The sequence below is a fragment of the Coturnix japonica genome, chromosome 1 (genome assembly GCF_001577835.2).
Source record: "Coturnix japonica isolate 7356 chromosome 1, Coturnix japonica 2.1, whole genome shotgun sequence".
NCBI classification, from domain to species: domain Eukaryota; kingdom Metazoa; phylum Chordata; class Aves; order Galliformes; family Phasianidae; genus Coturnix; species Coturnix japonica.
Genome location: NC_029516.1, coordinates 59,893,806 through 59,914,288, shown reverse-complemented (window position 1 = coordinate 59,914,288; position 20,483 = coordinate 59,893,806). Strand labels below are relative to the sequence as shown.

At 36.1% G+C, this 20,483-nt stretch overlaps 2 protein-coding genes across 2 annotated transcripts in view; one reads left to right on the top strand and one right to left on the bottom strand.

Moving 5' to 3' along the window:
* The window catches only part of LOC107316629 (solute carrier organic anion transporter family member 1A2-like), a 50,315-nt gene that overhangs the window by 6,274 nt on the left and 23,558 nt on the right, over nt 1–20,483 (top strand). The window contains exons 2-3 of the mRNA XM_015868369.2: nt 10,308–10,352; nt 16,202–16,321. Of these exons, the coding sequence (XP_015723855.1) occupies nt 16,307–16,321 (15 nt within the window). The 5' untranslated portion in view covers nt 10,308–10,352; nt 16,202–16,306. The remainder of the gene's footprint in view (nt 1–10,307; nt 10,353–16,201; nt 16,322–20,483) is intronic.
* On the bottom strand, nt 5,155–9,171 carry IAPP (islet amyloid polypeptide). Its single transcript, XM_015868420.2, has 4 exons — nt 8,853–9,171; nt 8,348–8,444; nt 8,073–8,207; nt 5,155–5,598 (listed from the first exon to the last, which is right to left on the bottom strand). The coding sequence occupies exons 2-4, from the start codon at nt 8,425–8,427 to the stop codon at nt 5,406–5,408; spliced, it is 408 nt and encodes a 135-aa protein (XP_015723906.1). The 5' UTR covers nt 8,428–8,444; nt 8,853–9,171; the 3' UTR covers nt 5,155–5,405.

Below are 20,483 nucleotides of genomic sequence, written 5' to 3'. Positions count from 1 at the left end.
TCACCTCCCTGTCCCTGCTGGCCACTCCTCTTCTGATGGAGTCCAGGATACCATTTGCTTTCCAAGCTGCAGGAGCACGCTGCTGGCTTATGTTCAGTTTTTCACCCACCAGGACACTCAGGTCCTTCTCTGCAGGGCTGCTTTCAAGTCCTGCTTCTTCTAGAAGGTATATATGCCTGGGATTCCTCCAGTGCAAGTGCAAAACCTTGCACTTTGCCATGTTGATCCTCACTAGAAAATACCTACCAACTGACATTTAGAAGTTTTTTCTTCATTTTTTAATCCTCTGCTCTGTGGCTAGTTCCATATGAAACATAAGTAATGTACTCATCCAAGAACTGGATTTAAAAGTGACCAATATTCTGACAGTTGAGTACCTCAGCTTCTTCAGTGCTGGACTGACAATCATAGACACAATTCCCTGAGTGAAAGGAATGAAGGGAAGGCCTACCTTGCCCTCTTCAGCAGGGGCTGCTGATGGAATGAGAACTGATTCTGTTTGATAACCTTGATCTGCTTCTGTTGGCAGTGTAAATAAAGGAGTTTCTGTTGGTTTTAATTATATTGAGCAACATTTGATTTCCATATTATTCCAGCTGTTTCAATTCACAAAAATAAAAATATATACTTTCAGATGCTTTAGGGTAAATATTTTAATGCAATTATTTTAATACATTCCAGTATTTTAATTCCTTTTGAAAACAGCAACGACTGTGACAAGAAATACAATGCAGCACATAGATGATACCCCAATCAAAACTTGGGAATGAACAAATGTAACCAGATTATATCAACCTTGGTGTCATCAGTTGTTCTGCACCAGTCTCAGGCTACCTGTTCAGTAATCTTTTATGTTAAGAACATTGTAAAATAGATGGTAAGAAACAGTTTCATTATTTCTAATACTAGATCAAACCAAGTGTTTTAATACTGAGATAAAAATGTTGTTAAAGAAGAGATAAATCCAAGGTCCTTAATTTGAATAATTAAATGGATTTTGTATTTAAAAAATAATTTCTAGAAAATGGTTGCTTTATGGCATAGTTGTTATTCAGATCAAGCCTATTGTTAATAGCTAAATACATGTAAATGTATTCTTTCAGTTCCAATTATTTCAACATTCAAGGTGAAAAATTGTGGTATAATGAAGAGCAGTTTTAACTATTGTGTCATCACCATTGTCTCATTCTTTGACCAACTTCTGATGTCATGAGTTTCAACTTCTGATGGCATGCATGATGAGAATTCTGAGTTTGAGAATTATTTTTAACAGTGTTATTCAAAGACAGTTTCTAGTTAGAGAAACACTTCTTTGTTAATTGACTGAATTAAGGATACCTGATTTTCATTGCAGTTGAAGCTGGAAACCAATTTATATAGTTCTCAGAATCCAGATTTTGAGCGTCTTTGTTCTTAAATTGAAGCCTAGTTTAAACTGGGTGTTTCGGGTCTGTGTTTGAGTCTGGTTAGTGAAGCATACAAAGACCTCAAAAATAATTCAAACGTATTTTATTTTTCTGCAGAGTTGCTTTTTTTTTTTTTTTTTTTTTTTTTTTCTCTTTTCTCTTTTTATCAGGTGTGGGAAAATAGAGGTAAGATGTTTGAAACAGAAGTTGTCATTTCCCTCGGGAAACTTCTATTTCAAGTTATTTCAACCATTATTTTTATATTCTGTGTACAGCAAGGAGATGTGTCATACGTAAATACAACTTTTTGCTAGTTGCATTGCAAAAGCTATGTAGAGCAGTCCCTTCTCTATATGATAATGAAGCTAAACAGAAGAAGTTCTTTATCTTGTTACTCTGAAGAAAAGGATTCTGCCGTAACCATCAAGCTATATTTGTATGTGAGCTGCTTGAATAAAACCCAGCACAAGTCTAGAAAATGAAGACGACAGGAAATGGATTTACTCATGCTGTCAATGTATGAAGCTTTAAATAGTTTTAGAAAATCACTCAGTAAAATCCAAACGGCTTGCTAATCATGCTGTCCCACTGGAAGTGAACAGAAGCTTTGCCAACACAGTGTTTGAAGCTATCTCCAAGAAGATTACGCATTATTGAAAAATACTGATATTTTCTTAATGCAAATTGAATCTAATCATTCAAAAGTTCTTATTCAATAGAAGTGAATTTTATGTTGCACAAACATCGTGTGCTTTATTAATTTTAGCTCAAGATTTCTGAAGACAAATCGAGTTCTTACCACAATTCAATTCATCATTAAAAGTGATGAACCTACCTTTTATGAAACGATCATATTTCCTTAGAAATATCAACCACTAGGGGACATTTCATCATTTAATACATTCCTGATATTCATATAATATATATTTATATATTTTAAATGTTACTTTTTCTTGTTAGATGATTTTTATTCCTCTCCCTCTAGTTTAATGAAAACAAATACTATCTTCCTATTCTATTTCTTTTAAGGAGAACCCAGCAGGAGCCTCTATTAAGCAGTTATCTAATGCTTATTATTTTTTAAGCAGAAAATAACCTCATTTGTCACATAATTTACATTCTTGATTTTCTTTTTTTATTGTTTTTCTTTTTTCACCTCTTCTCTGAAGGCTGTGGAGTATCCAGATGAAGTGAAAAAGAGCAAAAAGTCACAGAAGAATCTCTTGAGAATCTCTTGACTATCAGCAAATATTGTGTTTCCCAGAGGTCCAGATAAAACCATAGTATGCTTTTAAGGGGCTTTCTTGTTGTTTTTGTTTGTTTGTTTGTTTGTTGTTTTGTTTTGTTTTTTTTTGTGTTGTTTGTTTGTTTGTTATTTAGTTAGGCTTCAAGCTAACAGTGTTCATGTTCTGCAGTGTCTGAACTTACACTGTTTGGAGGCTTTATGATTACATTTTTTTCTTTTTTTTCTTTTTAAATCCATCTCTTGTACTGACTTAATCACCAACTATGGTGCTAACTATTTTACCTTGTCTTGTACTGACTAAATCTCCAACTAGTGCTAAGTATTTTATCCAGGCTTACCATGACTAGATGCTTCTTCTTTATCTGGTCTGGGTGCGACTGGTGGTGACTATGCTGGAGCAGGAAGGGTAGCAGAGCTGCATTCTCAAAGGAATGTATAAGGGTGCAAATCTGCAGGCGGTTCTTCAAGATGCTCCAAGTGGATGGATAAATTTATCACTTTAGTTCAGAATGGGAAATTTGATCACTCTGATGATTTGGAGCCTGAAGGTTTTTGTGTGTGTGTGTGTGTTTCACTGTACCAGACTTTCTTTTAAGTTGAACTGCTCATACCAACTGAAAGCTGGATTCATACCATCTAACTGCAGTCATCTTAAAGTACCCATTTTAGTTAATTGACTAGACACTTTCTGTTGTCAGTGAAGAAACAGAGGCTTTTCAAGAGCATGATTCATCCCATCCTAAAATAGGAGTCTAAGCTGGAATAAATTGGATGTAGCTATCTTTCTCCACCAAACAGCAGGAGAGCGCTGACAACGGGTTAGTTGAAGTTATGTGAGATGGTTCCTCTCTGAGCTATTGATAGGATATCCTTTCCATACCTATTGGTTCACTGGTCTGGGAGACGAGTAATGTTTTTAAAGATTTTGTCAAATGGAGGCAAACGTGATAAATAAATTTAGTCTTGAACCTTTCAGGTTTGGAAGAGCGTAGGGCAGAAAGCAATGTATACAGTTCCCCTGCAACTAAGCATAGATAGTCTGTGCTTCATTTTGTCTTATGGCAGCTTGAAGAGCAAAAGTTGATGCATAATGCATTGTGCGTATTTCAGGCTGGGATTAGCCTAGAAATCAGCACCCACTTGCAGAAAGGATTCCTGGTTACTCCTCTGTGCAAACAATATCATGATGACACATGAGAGCTATCCTGTCATTTTCTTGTTTGCTTACTGAAAAGTGAATATTCTAGCTGAAAAACAATTTAAACCCACTGCCTAACATATCTCAAAAATGGCTTGAATGGAAAGCATTTCAAGCTTGCAGAAATATGATACATGTTTAATACCATCTGAATGGTTTTCTCAGTAACTTTTGGAATAAATATTCATTAGAATAATGCTGAAGGTAGAAACTTTTCTCAACAGAATAATTGGTAACAGTTTTACAGCAGAAAAATTGTGCAGTTATTTTTTTCCCATGTATTACTTGTGAAATGAAGGAAAGGTACCATTTAATACTAAACTCTGCAATACATATACAATACATACTCAAAATATATTTGTATTTTGAGGCATTCTTTATGACAGAGACAAATGAACCAATGACAATTAAGATTTCACTTTCCTTCTCCAGCACTGAGCTTCTACTGAATGTTTTTCATAATTGAACAGTCATATTTTCCAGCTGATAGTGAAGCCTCCGCTGAGAAAGTACTAGATGAAACAACCACTGATGTTATCTCTATGAAAGTTCACTTAGCATTTTAAAGGAACAAATAGGGTTATTTAGCATGCACTGATACTGAACTGAGATAGGAAAAAACGACACCGTCAGACTTCTGTTAAGATCTGCCCATCTCTAAACTAGTTTTCTTGGATGTTGCTAGAAATGAATGCATGTCAGAAGGCAAGTTTACTTCTATGATACATTTTGATACCTGAATTGCCATTTTTTTATTTTTATTTTTTTTCTTTTCCCTTTGTTAATTAAGTTCAAGGAAAGGAATACCCAAAGAAAGGTATTTCTACCAGCTTGTTTAATGATTTTCTTTTATTCATATTTGAAATGAAGATGCACTCATGATGCTTACCTTTTGCTGATACCATCTTATAGTAAGAGTAATAAATTCTTAATGTCTCATCCTCACAGTGTGTAGAAACCATATTGCAAGGCTACTTCTTTTAGTTCTGCTACCTGTGCTAGTTTCAGGCTCATGATGGTGGAGAAAGACCAGGCAGTTAACTAGTCTAATAGTCATACTATACAACCATAGTATCTCATCTAATTGTTCTTTCTGTTGGGCAAAAAAAAGTCTCTGTAGCCATTTCCAAACTAGGAGATTCTTCTGTTTTACCTAAATTAGGAAATAACTTCTTTTACCATTCTGTTTTTTGTTGGTCTTAAGATGAATGGTTTGTCACCAAACTGTGACTATAAAGACATACACATCGTGTTTATCATTTTAGCCTTTTAATAATAATAATAATAATAAAATAATAAAAAAATTGGAATTATTCTGCCATTTATTATTGTTTTTTGTTTTTTACAAAGGAATTTGACAAGCAGATTTCTGGAGTTCTTAAAGGATTTGAAACAATAGCCTATGCATGATGTTATACATGCATAAATTACATACACGTACACAAAGAAAACAAGGCACTGTTAAGACTGTACAAGTAATAAATGACCAAAAGGTTACTGATGCATTAGAAACTGGGTTCCTAATGAGAACTGTATTGATAGTCATTAAAACACCCTAAATCTTTGTATTGTTTTGGGATTTTCTGCTTAAAAGCCCAGCTGTGTCCCTCTTTCCATATGTATTGGACCCCACATTAGTAGGTGAATAAATTGCTCCAATGTTGCTGCTGGAACGAACTAAGAAGTCAGCCAAGCGTTGTGTCACACACGTAGCAGTGTTGCACTTCCGTTTCTCCAGGTGGTGACTACTAATGTAAAAGAAAAAGAACCAAGGTGAAGTCATGAAGTCAAGTGATAAGCAATCAGGTGTGCTGCTTCTAAAAGACTTTTGAGCTGTGCTAATGTGAGGGTTCTTTTAATATGTGCACAAATACAGGAACATTACAATCTTCCTTCCACCTACTTTGTGCCTGAATATACATAGTTTTTGCACTGTACGCTATTATCAGTTTTAATGATGGGGGTTATTAAAATGCAAAGGCCTTAACAGTCATATGTCATTTTTATTGATATTCAGAATAGCAGTTTATGACATCTAGAAAACCTGTAATGATAGTATAGTTAAGACAGTAAGTGAAAACAATGACTAAATGTTTACCTTTATGCTAAACTTCTAAGTCTATTTAGAGCTCTTGCTGATATCATGAGGATTACTAATGTAATGGCAACTACTAACATTTACTTAGTTCTCTTCTTCCCTCCAAACTGTACCCTCCTCTCACCAAACAGTGATCTTCCAGACCACGTTAAATGGATTGAGACAGAAGGCTCTCCCAACTTTGCCATCTATCATAGGTGGCAGGTGTTGCCAACCACTGCTGGCTTTGGTACCATTGAAGATCTAGTTCTGTCTAAATAGGGATTTCTTCACTAACAAAAAGGGGCCACATCTTTGTTAAATCATCGTCAACTTGAACGTACTGTTGTGTAGGAGGTCACCATTTTCTGGATAGGGCTTTAAAGAGTGCCCATTGAATAGTCTTTATCTAAAAATAATATTTAATGGTCTGAACCAACCATTTACAAACACTGTGTAGGACTTACGCAGCATTAGATTTTTGTTTCAAACACTAAACAATGATTGGCTTGAAAGAGCCAATCCTCCACACATAAATACTTGATTGCTGATTGCTTGTGGAATTACTGTTAATTTTCTTTGGTCACTTCAAATTAATGTGGCATGGAACAGACTGCAGTTTTCAGTAGAAATACACTCTGACGAGTTCCAATTTTAGTTTCAAACTCAGAGCAATTACCAATGAATACTTTTACCTATTGATTGACTAAATCCATTATCTCAAATGTCACCTATTCTTTTAGAGTTAGTTGTGCTAATCTAAGAATGCAGATGGGATAGCAATTCTGAAAGAAATGTCTGTATTGTATCAGTTTTGATCAGCAAATAGGCAGCAATTTAAGCAATCGATATTTTAATGAAATGTTTGCATAAGGTTTGATATAGCTCCTCTTAGATTTTTCTTGATATTTCTATTATTTAAAAATATTTTAATCGAGCCCTTAACATATGTGGTTTAAGCAGCAACTGTTTATAATGGAAATCCTATTTGTTAGTGGAGGCAGTTCTCCTTTTCTTTAACGATAACAAATCAGACCACTCCAAGTTTAAAACCCCAGTTCCTACATGAATTTGCCAGATTTCTAGCCAGTGTCAAGACTGACTGGAACCATTATGTCTATTAGCTTTTTAGCTTTTTGATCAATTGCCTTTAGTTGAAAATGTGCTTTGAGACACTTCACCCAGTAAAAGATTGTGTACCAAGGTCTCAAAAAAGCAGATAAGGCATACCACACTCATAAACATGATGCCTTGTTTTTTATTACTACTATATATATATGTATATATAATTTATTATATATTTATTATTTTCATATACTTATTATATTATTTATTTATTTATTTATTTTAAAGCAAGAACTATATAAATGCAGGTAGCTTCCATTATTATTTTGGAAGGTAATCAAAGTGTTATATGATAATATTTAATTAAATTGAGAGAGAAAGGATCAGATAACTACATATATTTAGCAAGTCTATCTATAGCAGTACTGTTATTGAAAGAGTATTGATCAAAAGACAAGACTGAGCATTCAGTGATGTTTATCATTTATCAGAAATTGCAAGTACTTTTTGAACTGTTATTTTATTTTCAAAACTTTACCTGAAATTGGACTTAGGGCTCTATAAATATGAATGTATGTATTTCAGACTATTTAAACTCTATCAGAGACAGTTTTTTCTCTTCATTCTTTTCATGCTTAAGTTGGCATGTAACACTAATGAAATATTTAATTTCAGGAAGTAGTTAAATTTTAAAAGAATTCTATTCTGTCAAAGCACTGTTGTTATTAAGCAGGATGTGTTTTCTTTTTATTTCTTCTTTAGGCTTGGAAATTTGACATTTAAATTAAAAAAAAACTCTTACAATAGACCTGACTTCTCAAGGTAATGTAGTATTTGCAAGCTTTCACACTCATGAAAGGGCTATAAATTGTGAAGTAACAAATGATGTGCAACTTTTTTCTCTGGATTTACTTTTTATCCTGCCCAGACTGGCTCTTTTTACAAGGAGAGTATCTTACACTGCCTGAGAAATTACAACAGACATGAAGAATCTCAACAGAATATCACTGGCTTAAATTTTACTTCATTTTACTTCATTTTACTTGTGATGCATCAAGAAGAAGCATGAGAAATCAATACCTTTTTGTCTTTGATGCTGGTTGTTCTGGCATTTCCTCACTAAGTCCTGAGAGTGTGTTCTGTGACATTATGGGCAGTATCCATTCTTGCCTCTTGGAAGTCCCATCAGAGAGATTGTCAGTCACAGATAGTAATCTTTAAACAATAGAATACTCTGTGATACTGAATAGTTCTATTTCTGCTCATGTTATTAGAGACATGAAAGTAAAAGCAATTCATGCAATAATCGGAAAGTTACTCCTATACAGAAATAAATATGATTACATATTACTCACTTCTCAATAGATGTAGCTTCCAAACAGCTCAGTGTGACAGAAAGTACAATGAAGAAAACTGACAGCTTTAGGTTGCACATCTTTGCTTCCAAACTTTCTGAAAAGAAAAATGATTGAGAACTGAGAGCAATGCCAAATACTCCTCAGCATGTCCTGTGACTGATGACCACTCTCTCCTAAAACAACAGCAGCTGGTCTTTCTTGTAGGCTAGAGTGAAAAAAATGATCCCCACAAGTTTAGTGACAGGCAGTTTCAGACAGAGAGCTCTCAACGGTAAGCGTTCATTTTCCATCTAGTAGTGTCAGTTCTTTCCCACATCTCTGGTTTGCATTTCCTGGCATGTCTTTATCTCAAATTTTGGTCCCAGGTGCAATTTACCTTGAAGTCATTTTTAGCCTTTTCCTGAAAAAATGCTGTTGATTAATCATGAGAAACATTGTGTTTTCCTAAAAGCACATCTATTGCACTGCATCTGAAATAAGAAATAAAAGGGAAAATGTTTACCTTGTAATGGTCAGGGAGCTAACTGGAGAAGCACGCCTGCGTTAGTGAGAAGGGTGCATGCCACAGTTCCACGCTTGCACCTAGCTCAGGAGTATCCCTTTTCTCTCCTTCCTTGCTGACAAGTAATACAGCTCTTATATACCCTTCGCACCTTTCTCATCTCTGACATCAGGCAGCGGAGAGAGATTGTCATTAATTCCCATCCGTATCGATAGAAGGTGCCCCAGAGAGGAGCAGAGGCAGCTTGGTCATCGTTACATTAGCACATTAGTAAATATTAGCCTAGTATATGCAGGATGCCTTCATGAAGATAATAGCATATTGCACATCAGAATCATAGCTTTAGCTTTACAGTTGTGATAAGATGCTGAGGTAATATTCCCCGTGGGTGTTTTCAAGGGCTAAATAAGGTAACAAAAGTTATAAGGAAAGCTGGAGTAAATGAGACATCGAATCACTGAAATATAAGACAACAGACTTATTAGACAACAGGCAATATTGAAGAGGTTTCTTGTAGAAGGGGATGATGATCAAAATAGAAAAAGAAAACATGTTTGAAGTGGTGAAAGCTAAGTGAAGCAGAAGAAAAGAGAAAATGGTTTAAATTGACAGTGTGAGCATTCAGGGTTTCAACATAGAAATCATTCTTTTTTTTTGTGAACTATGAATATGAATGAAAATTCTCTTGTTATTAATGTAAAATCTTTTATTAGATCTTGTAAATTAATAGTTTCATGCACAGAAATTGTTTCAGATGGTATTCACGGAAAGGTAAAGACTAGTATTAAATAGCTGGGAAATGCTGAAACGAAGGCTGCCGTGCACATTTATTTCTAGTGCTCCCAGAGTATGGTTCAGAGACAAAATACACAGCCTTTAAGAGACTAGGAGACTAGGCTTATTTATTTTTTTCTTTCAGATCATGAAAAACGAAATTAATTACTTGACTGCAGATTTTTCAGTGGCAGTTATGCAAGTGACAGTGAATGTCTTTAGGTGTACATCTAGGTGCCCAAGTACATTTGGAAAACTGGTCTTTCAGTTACTTATGGGGGTTGAGATGTAGACACAGAAGCACAGCTGAAGCTTTCTGTGCTAGGATGTTGTCACATGCATCTTCTGTAATGCCAGGCAACAGGAGTTAATCCCTAACTGCCTCAGAGCCAAGTGCATTGCCTTAACTGGAAGCCACCTTTGTCAGTTTAGTCTGCAACAGCAGATTCTGTACTGAAATAACCAAAGCCCCACTGCTGCTTCTCTTTGGTCATCTGTGCTATTTGGGCTGAATGCAAAAAGGATATTTAGCCAGGATATAATCCTCTCACAGTGAATACAACAGCTAGTCTGTCAATAAGATTTTTGCAAGTGACAAAATGTTTTAAAAAGTCGGATTCTGCTCTTAAATATTTTGCTGTTTCTAATAATCATGTGCTTTCTTTTTTTTTCCCCCCCTAGATTCCTTTCCTTCCAGCCTGGATGGACAGTCCCAGTGTGCAAGAAGTAAGAATAGTTCTGCTATGTCTTCTCTATGACAGTGTGTACAGTGCGACTCTGAGACAAGTTTATCTCTCCGTGGAGCTCTTATTGATATTTTCACTATAGCATTTGACTGGAATGAAATAACATTTTGCTGTCATTTTCACTGCGGCATTTTGTATTGCTGAAGTAATTTCACTCCTCTGAACTGAAAACATGATTAGACCCATTTCATAGAGATAGAATTGTGCCAAAAAATAATTATGCTAATAATCTGGCTCATAATTGACAGCATCTCATATTCAGAGTTTAAACACTGAACCTGAATACCTTAGTGCCCTTCTTCTGGAGCAGGAATATGTCTGGGTCCCACTGGCTCTCAGCAATGGCATGCATGCTCAGTGCTTTCGAAAAGGCAGCCATAGGCTGTTCCAGTTCCTGGAAAGCCGTGGATATATCAGATGCAGTTCTGGTCTGTTAGAAGATTTGAGTCATTATTCAGAATCAGTTACTTTTAAATCTTGTAAGGGATGTACCAAGACTGAGTCAAACTATGGGACATAAGAAAAGTTAAACAGGATTTTCAAAGAAGCATTAAATCCCAGACCCCAATTCCATCTGTCAGGGGGATCACCTAATGTTTTATGTAAAAGAGTTATTCTTGATTGCATTATAGAAATGAAACTGCTCATGATGCCTCTGGACTATAACATTTTCTCCTGGGTCGTATTGCATTTTGCCAGAATTAGAGACAAGTCTCTCCAGCTTTTGTTCAGGTGCAATGTTAACAAAACATGTTAACATTAGAAGTAACAAAGATGTTACTTCTTCTGTTGCATGTTCGTTAAAGCAGATGTAGTGCTTTTGTGCTCAAACAAGAATTAAATCTGAAATCACAGAATATCTCTTACAAATATTCATGACTGAAATGTCAAGAATGTGGCCCTAAGTACTGTGCAGTTAGCACCACTCAATTGAAGTGTTTCAAAGCTATCTTTAACACTGGTGAAGCTCCATAATCCTGATCTCAAAAAACCCCCCTTATATTCTGTGCAAATGTTATCTTGCTAAGGAAAATACTGAGTATTCTTAGTAAAGAAACACAGGACAGACTCTATCCTGGGTAGTTACATGATAATTGTATGTATTTATACCAGCATTTAAGTTCCCATAAAAGTAATTGTCTAAAATATTGTGCCTGTATGGGGGTAAGAGGACACCAGACCTGAGGTCTACAGAGAACCCAGAAGATATGGTATGTCAATACTCCAGTCTCTTCTGGAAACTTCCAGTGTAAATATCTTGACTTGCGAGAGGATAAACGTTCACTGCGATGTAATGCATTGGCAGCAGAAGAACAGGGAGTCAATCCTGTCTCAAGTGTTTGCCACTCTTATGTACTAGGGAGCGTGATTTTTCTAACTAAAAGTGAGATGGATGGAGAGTGCTCTAGTGTGTGTTTCTAATGTGGGACTCAGTCCCAGCTCAGAAGATTTATGCCTGTTTCTCCTTGTTTACTATAAACTTGCTTCTTTATAGATGTTTACACCAGAGGTGTCTAAAGGTATGTGAAAGAAGTTCCATCATGCGCACTTTAATTTCTTAATTCCTCAATAACCTGACATTCAAGGTGGTCTGCCTCTCTTTCTCATTTACTATTTTTCAGTAAAAAAATAGTAAAAAAAAATAGGGTAGTCAGGCATTGGAATGCACTGCCCAGGGAGGTGGTGGAGTCACCGACCATGGGAGTGTTCAAGAAACATTTGGATGTTGTGTTGATGAATATGATTTAGCTGGGAAGTACTGGTAATGTTTGGACTAGATGGTCTTCTAGGTCTTTTCCAACCTTGATAATTCTGTGATTCTGTGATTCTGTGACCCCTTTTGGACAGCCATTTTCCACTTTTAATGACTGCTACTTAATTTCCGCATTTCATATTTGCTTACTAATGTTAACGGCACTCTTACAATCTTTTTGTAGTGAATGTCCCTTTTCTATTTGTGAGAGTCAGAAAAAACATTACCTACTACATGCACTTTTCCAGATGCTGTTCTGCTGTATAAGTTGGCTATCTTCAGTAAATTACACTGTTGCTCAGTTACCAGGATCTAGACGTGAGTGAATAACTCATAGTTTAGTTTGTCTACTTTATCAAAACAGAAAATGAAAAGCTTTAGGCATTAATCTGAAATTAACATTTGTTACTCCTACTTGGTACGGGCCATTTAAGCAATGACAGAAACTCAAACAGCTCTTTGTGTTGATACCTAAACCGGTGTTAACTCTGTTGAAGAGTTCTGGAAGCAGCAGCAGAAGAGCTAATGGAGACAAAGTTAATTGTAGAATCATAGAATCACCAAGGTTGGAAAAAAAACCCTAAGATCATCCATTCCAACCACCCACCTGAGGTAATTCAGAAATGGTGGCCATCCATGGAACTGACTAGCAAATGAAATCATTTGGATAGGCAGCAGCACCTTAAATCTGTCCTTTCTGTTGCGTTATGCTACTCATGTCACATCATTGACAGAATAATGATGTAGCCACAAAGGGCTGTTGGAAACGATTGCCCAGAGCATAAACTCAGAGGAGTCTGTACTGAATCAGTTCCCATAGCTGAGAATTTCCCAAGTAAGTGGAATAAATCCTGTGTTTAGATCAGAAAAGTCAGAATTGACAGTGCAATGATTGGTGAGTTATATTTCCTAATGCTAGTCCTGCTTATGTTTTATAGAACTTTAGTTGCAGGGCTCCTACTGGTTTGCATCAAACAATTCACCTTTGAATGCAACAAAGAGTTTAAATTCTTGACATTTTTTCCCTGTCCTGCAACTCATTTCCAGAAATAGAAGAAGCTGAACTCTCCTTTGCTTATTAGTGTCACTTACTAGACAGTGCTAAGGGCAACTAGGTAACATGAAATATTACTGTCCTTCTTCCTCTCTCATAACCTAAGCTATCCATTGCTATCTGCTATGGCCATTAATTAACATAGCTGTCTGTAATCCATAGAAAGCTTTCAGATATATTGCTGTAATGTTGTACATCCCACCAGTACAATACTATATTGATTCTTATTAATAGGCAAACTTGCATGTGCACTTCAAAAAAGATAAGGAATTAGGTCCATGAATTTCTGATTTCTGATTTACTGTGTGTTACTTTGAGAAATCCCAATCTGTCTTCCCCACCCCAACAACTTATAAAGTGCATAGGCATCTGTTTGTAGGAGATGCTGTGAGACTAGGAGCTCCCCTCCATACCTAAAAAGTACAGAGCAAATGGAGCCATTCAGTAAGAGAAACTGATGGTTTTCAAGGTAAATCTACACAGAACCACATCAGCCCTTCGCACCTGATGCAGTGCATAAGTTTAAACTAAGTTTTCTTCTTCATTTTTTCACTTTCAACAATCAGACTTTTTTTTTTTTTCCTCCCTCTGCAAGCTGCAGCAAGAGATTGACAATTTGGCTTTGTCTTGAAACACTCTGAGTCTTTCAGATGATGCTGTCTTGACAGCTCTGCTATTAATAGTGGCATTTTCTCTCCTGTTTTAAAGAGAGAATTGTGCTGAACTGGGTATCAGTCATGTAAGTAATAATTTTTCTGTAGGGGGAAATGCAGCGTACTAGTTTACGTAGGAGGATTTTCGTTGGCAACAGTATGAAACATAAATTAACTTATTTATGGTATGTCAACACATGTAGCTGTAAAAGAAGATAGCCCTCCTTCAAGGAGAAGTGCAGTAAGGCTGCATTTACTGTTTTCTTGCATTGTTGTAAGTGTGAGCAGAAGACCTGACCTTTTCATTCTACTTGGAGATGAGAAAAGATTTTGATATGCACAAGGAACGTGAATCAGTACATAAAATTGTCTCTCTACCAAAAGAAGTCATTAAAAATTCATTAGGAACTCAGCATATGTACCAGGATTAGTGCATTTAGGCTCTGTTATAGTCATGTCTTTTACACCAAATACTGCTTCTTTTCATCTGATTACCCACCGCTCCATTTTTGGCTGAGATCATCCCTGACGACAGAAGACATACCACAAGTGAAGTGGCTGATTCAAAAGCTGATGCTTTCTGCAATAAACTCTCACTGAACCAAATACCCAGTGCAGAACTGAACACACTGTATTATTGCAAGACAAGAAAATCGGGTTCTGGAAATTTTATGTTGTCAATACATTAAAATAATTTCATATGAATGCTTACTGTGCCAACAAATGCTACAGTTCTCATGGGACTAAGTTGAAAATGCATCTTTTCACAGCATTTGATTCAAAAAAGAACCCTGTGCAGAAGAGCAGAGAAGCACACACTTAAGGATTTAAAATATTTAAATATTTTTATTTTTGTTTTGAGTACTTAATCTTATTTAGAATGTGTAGAATATTTTGGGGTTCAGAGCCTTTTGTATTGTGTAGGCTGTTACCTAGATTGGTGGTCTTCATAGCCAGGGATAAACCTCTGGCTATGATTATGACGCTAGTGAGCTTCCTTTTTTTACCCTTTCCAGAAGCACTGTAGCCCTTCCTGATGCATTTCTCCAGGCTGGAAATCACTAATTTCATGTCCAGAAACTTTCAAATTGACACATTGTGCTTATTTTACACATTGTGAAAAAATTAGGAATTTTGGCAGCTTTATATGTAATTCCACATCAACATAACATAACAGTTCATATAATTTCATGTCAACAAAAGTTTAAAACATTCTTAAAGTGTTTTATAAGCAGTTGTCATAAACTCTCATAGTATTCCTTATAGAGTAATGAATCATTACGGACTATGACTCTACGTTATGTGTTGTCCTGTTGCCTTTTATAATACTTGCAGTAGTTTGCAGTGGTTGATTAAACAAATGTTAAAAGAACCATTAAGAAGTGTCACCGTGGAGGTGAAGTAACTTTTTAATGACAAAATCTGAAACATACAGTTTTCTGAAGTCAGTTGATTTTCCTTGTCAAAAGAGGAGGTATATTTAATGCATCTTAAATCTTTCTGAGCAAAAAAGGGAGATCCCAGGAAAATTGCTCATATTTTTAGAAATGAGGTTTCTGTAGTTAGAAAGTTGTGCTCAAAGGTAGATGCAAAGCTATGTGTCCAATTCCCAGAAACATCACCCATATTTCTAGAGTTTCCCCTCTTAGATGAGGATATTTCTCACCTTTTAGGACTGAAGTCCACATTCAGAGTTCACTTAGAAGGCCAGGAGTACCACCCTTAAGCATTTTCTAGTAACTGCTATCTAACCAGCTGTGTGATGGCATCTCTGCACACAAAGAGTATTATCACACGCTGAGAAACTTGGGGACTTGATGGATAGCAAAAGTGAAGTGCTATCAGGTTACATAAACCACTGATTGATGAATCATAGTTAATGTCATTTGTTCAGGGGAAAAGGCTCCAGAGAGTCTTTGAAGCCTTTGAACTGCCAGTCAACCTACAGTACCTTTGTTCCTTTAACTTCTCTGAAAGCGTGTTCATGAGCCAATATGGATTGTTAGTGGAAAGCTGACAACCTGAACACACAACAAATCCCTCTGTACTTTTAAAAGGAGGTACTGCCCAAAAGCATATCGTCAGCTATTCAACATTTTGTTTTAAGTAGTTAATTTATTCTGAAAAGCTGTTTTGACAGTTGGAACTCTTATGTTTTATAACATTTAAAAATAGAAGTTTGTATAACACAATGGCGTCCAGTCCTGTGGCAGATTTTATGGAGAATGAAGAATTTTATGTCCTTTTAAAGTTTGCCACAAGCCTGGAAGTCCTGAGCCTGTTAGTGTATTGCACATAGACCATGTTATCTCCATGTATGTATCAATGCATGCTATAAATGACTTCTGCGTGTTGTTCTTGTGTTACAGGGGAAAAACTGAGATGATGTTGATTTTAAGAGGAATGCACAGAGTCGATATTAGAATCAAGGATGGGAGGCAGATCTGAGTCTTAATCTAGTCTGTAGCTGACAAATGCGCTCTGATGAGGTGAGATTAAAGAATGTTGCACATTTTGTTCAAACTAATTCTGAATTCAGGCACAAAATGGACAGAAGGTCTTGTACATTTCTGTGTTTCTGTATTTGCAGGAAAAAAATGCTCTACTTCTTAAACACAGGTCCTTTCCTGACTAGCTTAGGTAAATCAAGCTCTCATTTGTAGATCTCTTCATTGGCCAGTGTAATAAGATCCTTTGGCTCCCCCCAGTAAACCTCAGTCTAGTATAACCACTGCTAGAATAAATACATTGTTGATTAAAGAATGCACTGTTAAATTATTATATCTTTCCTTATTTTTGCCTTTTTCATCTCTGTCTTCTGAGGAAGTAGGTTCCCAAAATACTGGGAGAAGGTTTATTTTATCTGTGCAGATGTTATGACCCGTATAAGCAGCTGATAGCAAAAACAACATTTTGAAAGGTCGTGAGGTTTTCAGATTCAGTTTTGCTGTTCTGTTCAAAGGTTTAATTTTGCAATGAAGCTTTTGGAGTGTGTATCAAGACCAGAGGACAACAAAGAAAAACCTATGTTGTCCCTGTTAGAAGTTGTCTCTTTAGCCTCCATTTGACTGAAAATAGCATGGCTGTGCAACTAGATGGATGCAACTAGTGATAGATGGCCACTGTCCCAGTCAGTATGAGGCCAAAAGTCACTTGTGTATCTTGAGTAGATAATTAATCTTATTTATAATATTAGGTTATGACCACTAGTTTTTCTTGCTTTTTAATTGAAAATTTACAGCAAATCTGCATTTTTACTTGAGCTTCTTCCACAAGCAATTGTAACTGAGTTCTGACCTTAGACAGGGAGCTACTGGCTGGCAGGCTTTTTTGTTCCTTGGCCAAGAGGAATAGGCCTAGAATGACATAAGGAGCAGAGAGATTAAGGATAGGTGTTGTTTGACCTGATTTTTAGTTGTCTAAAAGTTAGTTATCTAGACTAAGCTAGCTCTTCAGGCTTTCAAATGAAAAGCATGAGAAGCACCTCCAGAGATCATTTCCTCCCACTCATTTTAGACAGCTGTCTTAAGAGCAGATAAATCGTTCTGTGGAAATATCTGTACTTATCGAGAGAGTCTATATGAGGATCTTTGACAAAATTACTTGTTAAGAGTAAGAGTATACCTTATTCTATACAAATATTTTACTCTCTCAGGTATTTTCCTTTTATTGGAGCACTAGCATGATGAGTGTACCTCAAACAAGATCTGTCCAGATAGAAGAAATGTAAATTCTCAATTTCTCAAGTGGTAATAATACAGTAAGCAGTGAACTCAGTGCAAATGAGATAGGGGTAGATGAGAATTCAGTACTCCAGGAAACCAGAGATGCTCTATAATACCATATTATCCTTAAATTAGTCACACTAGAGAAAAATACTGATTCCATGATCACTGAATTTTACATGAACTTAATGAATATTGAAGAGTGTACATTGATGAACTCATGTTCATTTCAAATCTCTGCTCTGATCTTTTTTGGAGTGGAATTTAATGTGCGCATGTTGCTGACACCTGGGAAAGAGCTGGGACTGACTTCCCACCTTCAGACGGTGTCTCAGTCCCCCTGCTGAAGCCCCTGAGGTAAAATAAAAGCAAGTTATAAGATAAGAAGAGCTTATCTACTTTAAAACTAAAATGACCTTGACATCTTTCAGCTTTCAAAAAGCTTGAGAAAATATAAAAGCTCTGTAGCATTTACAGGCAGCTAAAAAATCAAATAAATAAATGTACTTTTAGTCTATTTTTCTTTTCTGGGAAAACACTATTTTCTATGAAATAATCTATTTGGCTTTCTTAGTAAAAGGCATTTGTCTTCCTCTAGGGCTGCACAGCTAACTATATCAATATATAGCATTTGTTGATTTGTAAGCAACAGTCTCTAAGATCCTTGGTTTATGAAGCCAGGATTCATATAATTCAGTTAGTACTTCCTTTCTCATGGTGCCATAGAGAAACAGAACACTACCAAAGAGAAAGTTTGTATTAATCTTTCATGAATGCAAACTGTTCTTGGTAAGACTCATTGGTAAGAATCATAGAATGGCCAGGGTTGAAAAGGACCATAATGACCATCCAGTTTCAACCCCCCTGCTATGTGCAGGGTCACCAACCACCAGACCAGGCTGCCCAGAGCCACATCCAGCCTGGCCTTGAATGCCTCCAGGGATGGGGCATCCACAACCTCTCTGGGCAACCTGTTCCACTGCGTCACCACCCTCTGTGTGGAAAACTTACTCCTAATATCTAACCTAAACCTCTCCTGACTCAAGTAGTGTACGTGCACATGTGCACATGTATGTATCCTGAGGATTATGTCCTTGAAACATCTATCTCTTCATCTTTCATCTGAATATAAACTCAATTCATACCCAGTCACATCAGTAAGTTAAATTTCTTTTACTTTTTGGAAGGTTCAGAACATAGGTCCCTATTTTAAAGCTCTTCGCAAGTACGTTAGTTTGAACTGATCAAACTGGGTAGCAGATACAAGAAGAAATATTCTGGAATAGGCAATGTGAATATTTGAAAACGTGAGTTGTTAAACTACAAAAGTCAATTGAGATAAAGTATGTAGTAATTAAAGCTACCATCAAGAGGAGGTACTTCATCTTTTGACAAGATAGTATTTTCTTTCTTTTTCTTCTGCTTTATCTTTTTTTAATTATTCTTATTTTTATTTCTAAAGGAAAGAGCACTTGTCTCATAGATACTTTTAAAAAAGCATGATGGATAAAATGATTTGAAAATAGGGATCTCTGTAGTCAAAATCATGACCACTTTACTCTCTGCAAAGAACCTTGCTTAAAATATATGTAGAATTTGTATTTGTGATATGAAATATTTTCAGAACTGATGGAATCAGAGAAGGATGAAAGGAATACTAAACCCTCGAAATAGCTTAGCATGGGGGAAAGATCAGCTAAACTGAGATGCAAAGCTCTGCTTTCTAATTGGTAATTGTACTTGGTAACAATAAATGGTATCAAGTTTGTAAGTGGTTACAATAAATGGTATCAAGTGCACTTACGTGCACTTTCCTAACCACTTCTTTTGCTTACTTGCAGTCAGATTTTCACAGCTAATTATTCCAATTAGACTACTGAAGTTTTGATATTTTTAATGTAAAAACAAGAGTAATGCTTTAATGACACCAGGACTTCTTTCTTACATAAAACAAGACATAGCCATGCGAAGAAGGCTTCTGTACTCAGTGCTGGTACAAAAGAGAACTTTTTGTACTTTTTTGAGGTACAACTTTTTTTGAACTCTTTTAAGGTGCACTTAGCAGTTGAATGAATACTTCAAAGCCATTGACTTACACAATTGAAGAACTTTTGTTTGGGTGGGCAGCATCCTCATCCTTCATCACCTTTAGATGTTGTGTTAGAGAAGCAAGGATGATCATACAGAGTTAAGGCGGCTTTATACTCAGCCATTTTCTACCTCTGTTCAGTCTTGCTGTCTTTCATTGTACTGTCTTCTGCAAACAAAAAGCAGTATTATCTGTAAGAAGCAATAGGTATTTGAGGAAAATATAAAATGCAAGAAAACCTTTAAAATATCTTAATGGGAAATAATATTTTACCTCAGAATTTAGTTTAAGGAAATGAACGGTGGAAGCAGAATATCAAATTTTAGTTATACTGTATAAGCAAAATTACAGTACAGATAGAAATCAGGTGTAATTTGGAGGCCATCATGAAGAAAGAACAGAAAACAGGGTTGTACCTCTTGTAAAATGCGTGTCTTTTGAGGGAGAATGAAGCTTTTCTCACACTGGAAGAATTTTAGTAGATTTTTTCTTGAGAAATTTTCTAGTGTGCCAACTGTGAAGGTATGCACTCAGGCCTAAATGGCATAAAGACAGAGAACGTTACTAATAATTTGAATTAAAACATTTGTGCTCATTAATCCCAATCCCAGCCTCACCAGACTTTTCAGACCTTGCATTTAGGCTTTTCCACATGCATTCCTGTGTGAGAAACACACATGAATGTATGCCATCAAGATACTTAGGGTCACGGGGGAAGCATGCTTCAGCACCACTAGTTGAGAGTATCTCTCCTGAGTCCATGTCTGATGTCTGCCTGCTTTATCACAGTCACATGACCTTCCACTCTTTGGTTTCGTAACATCCACTAATCAATAA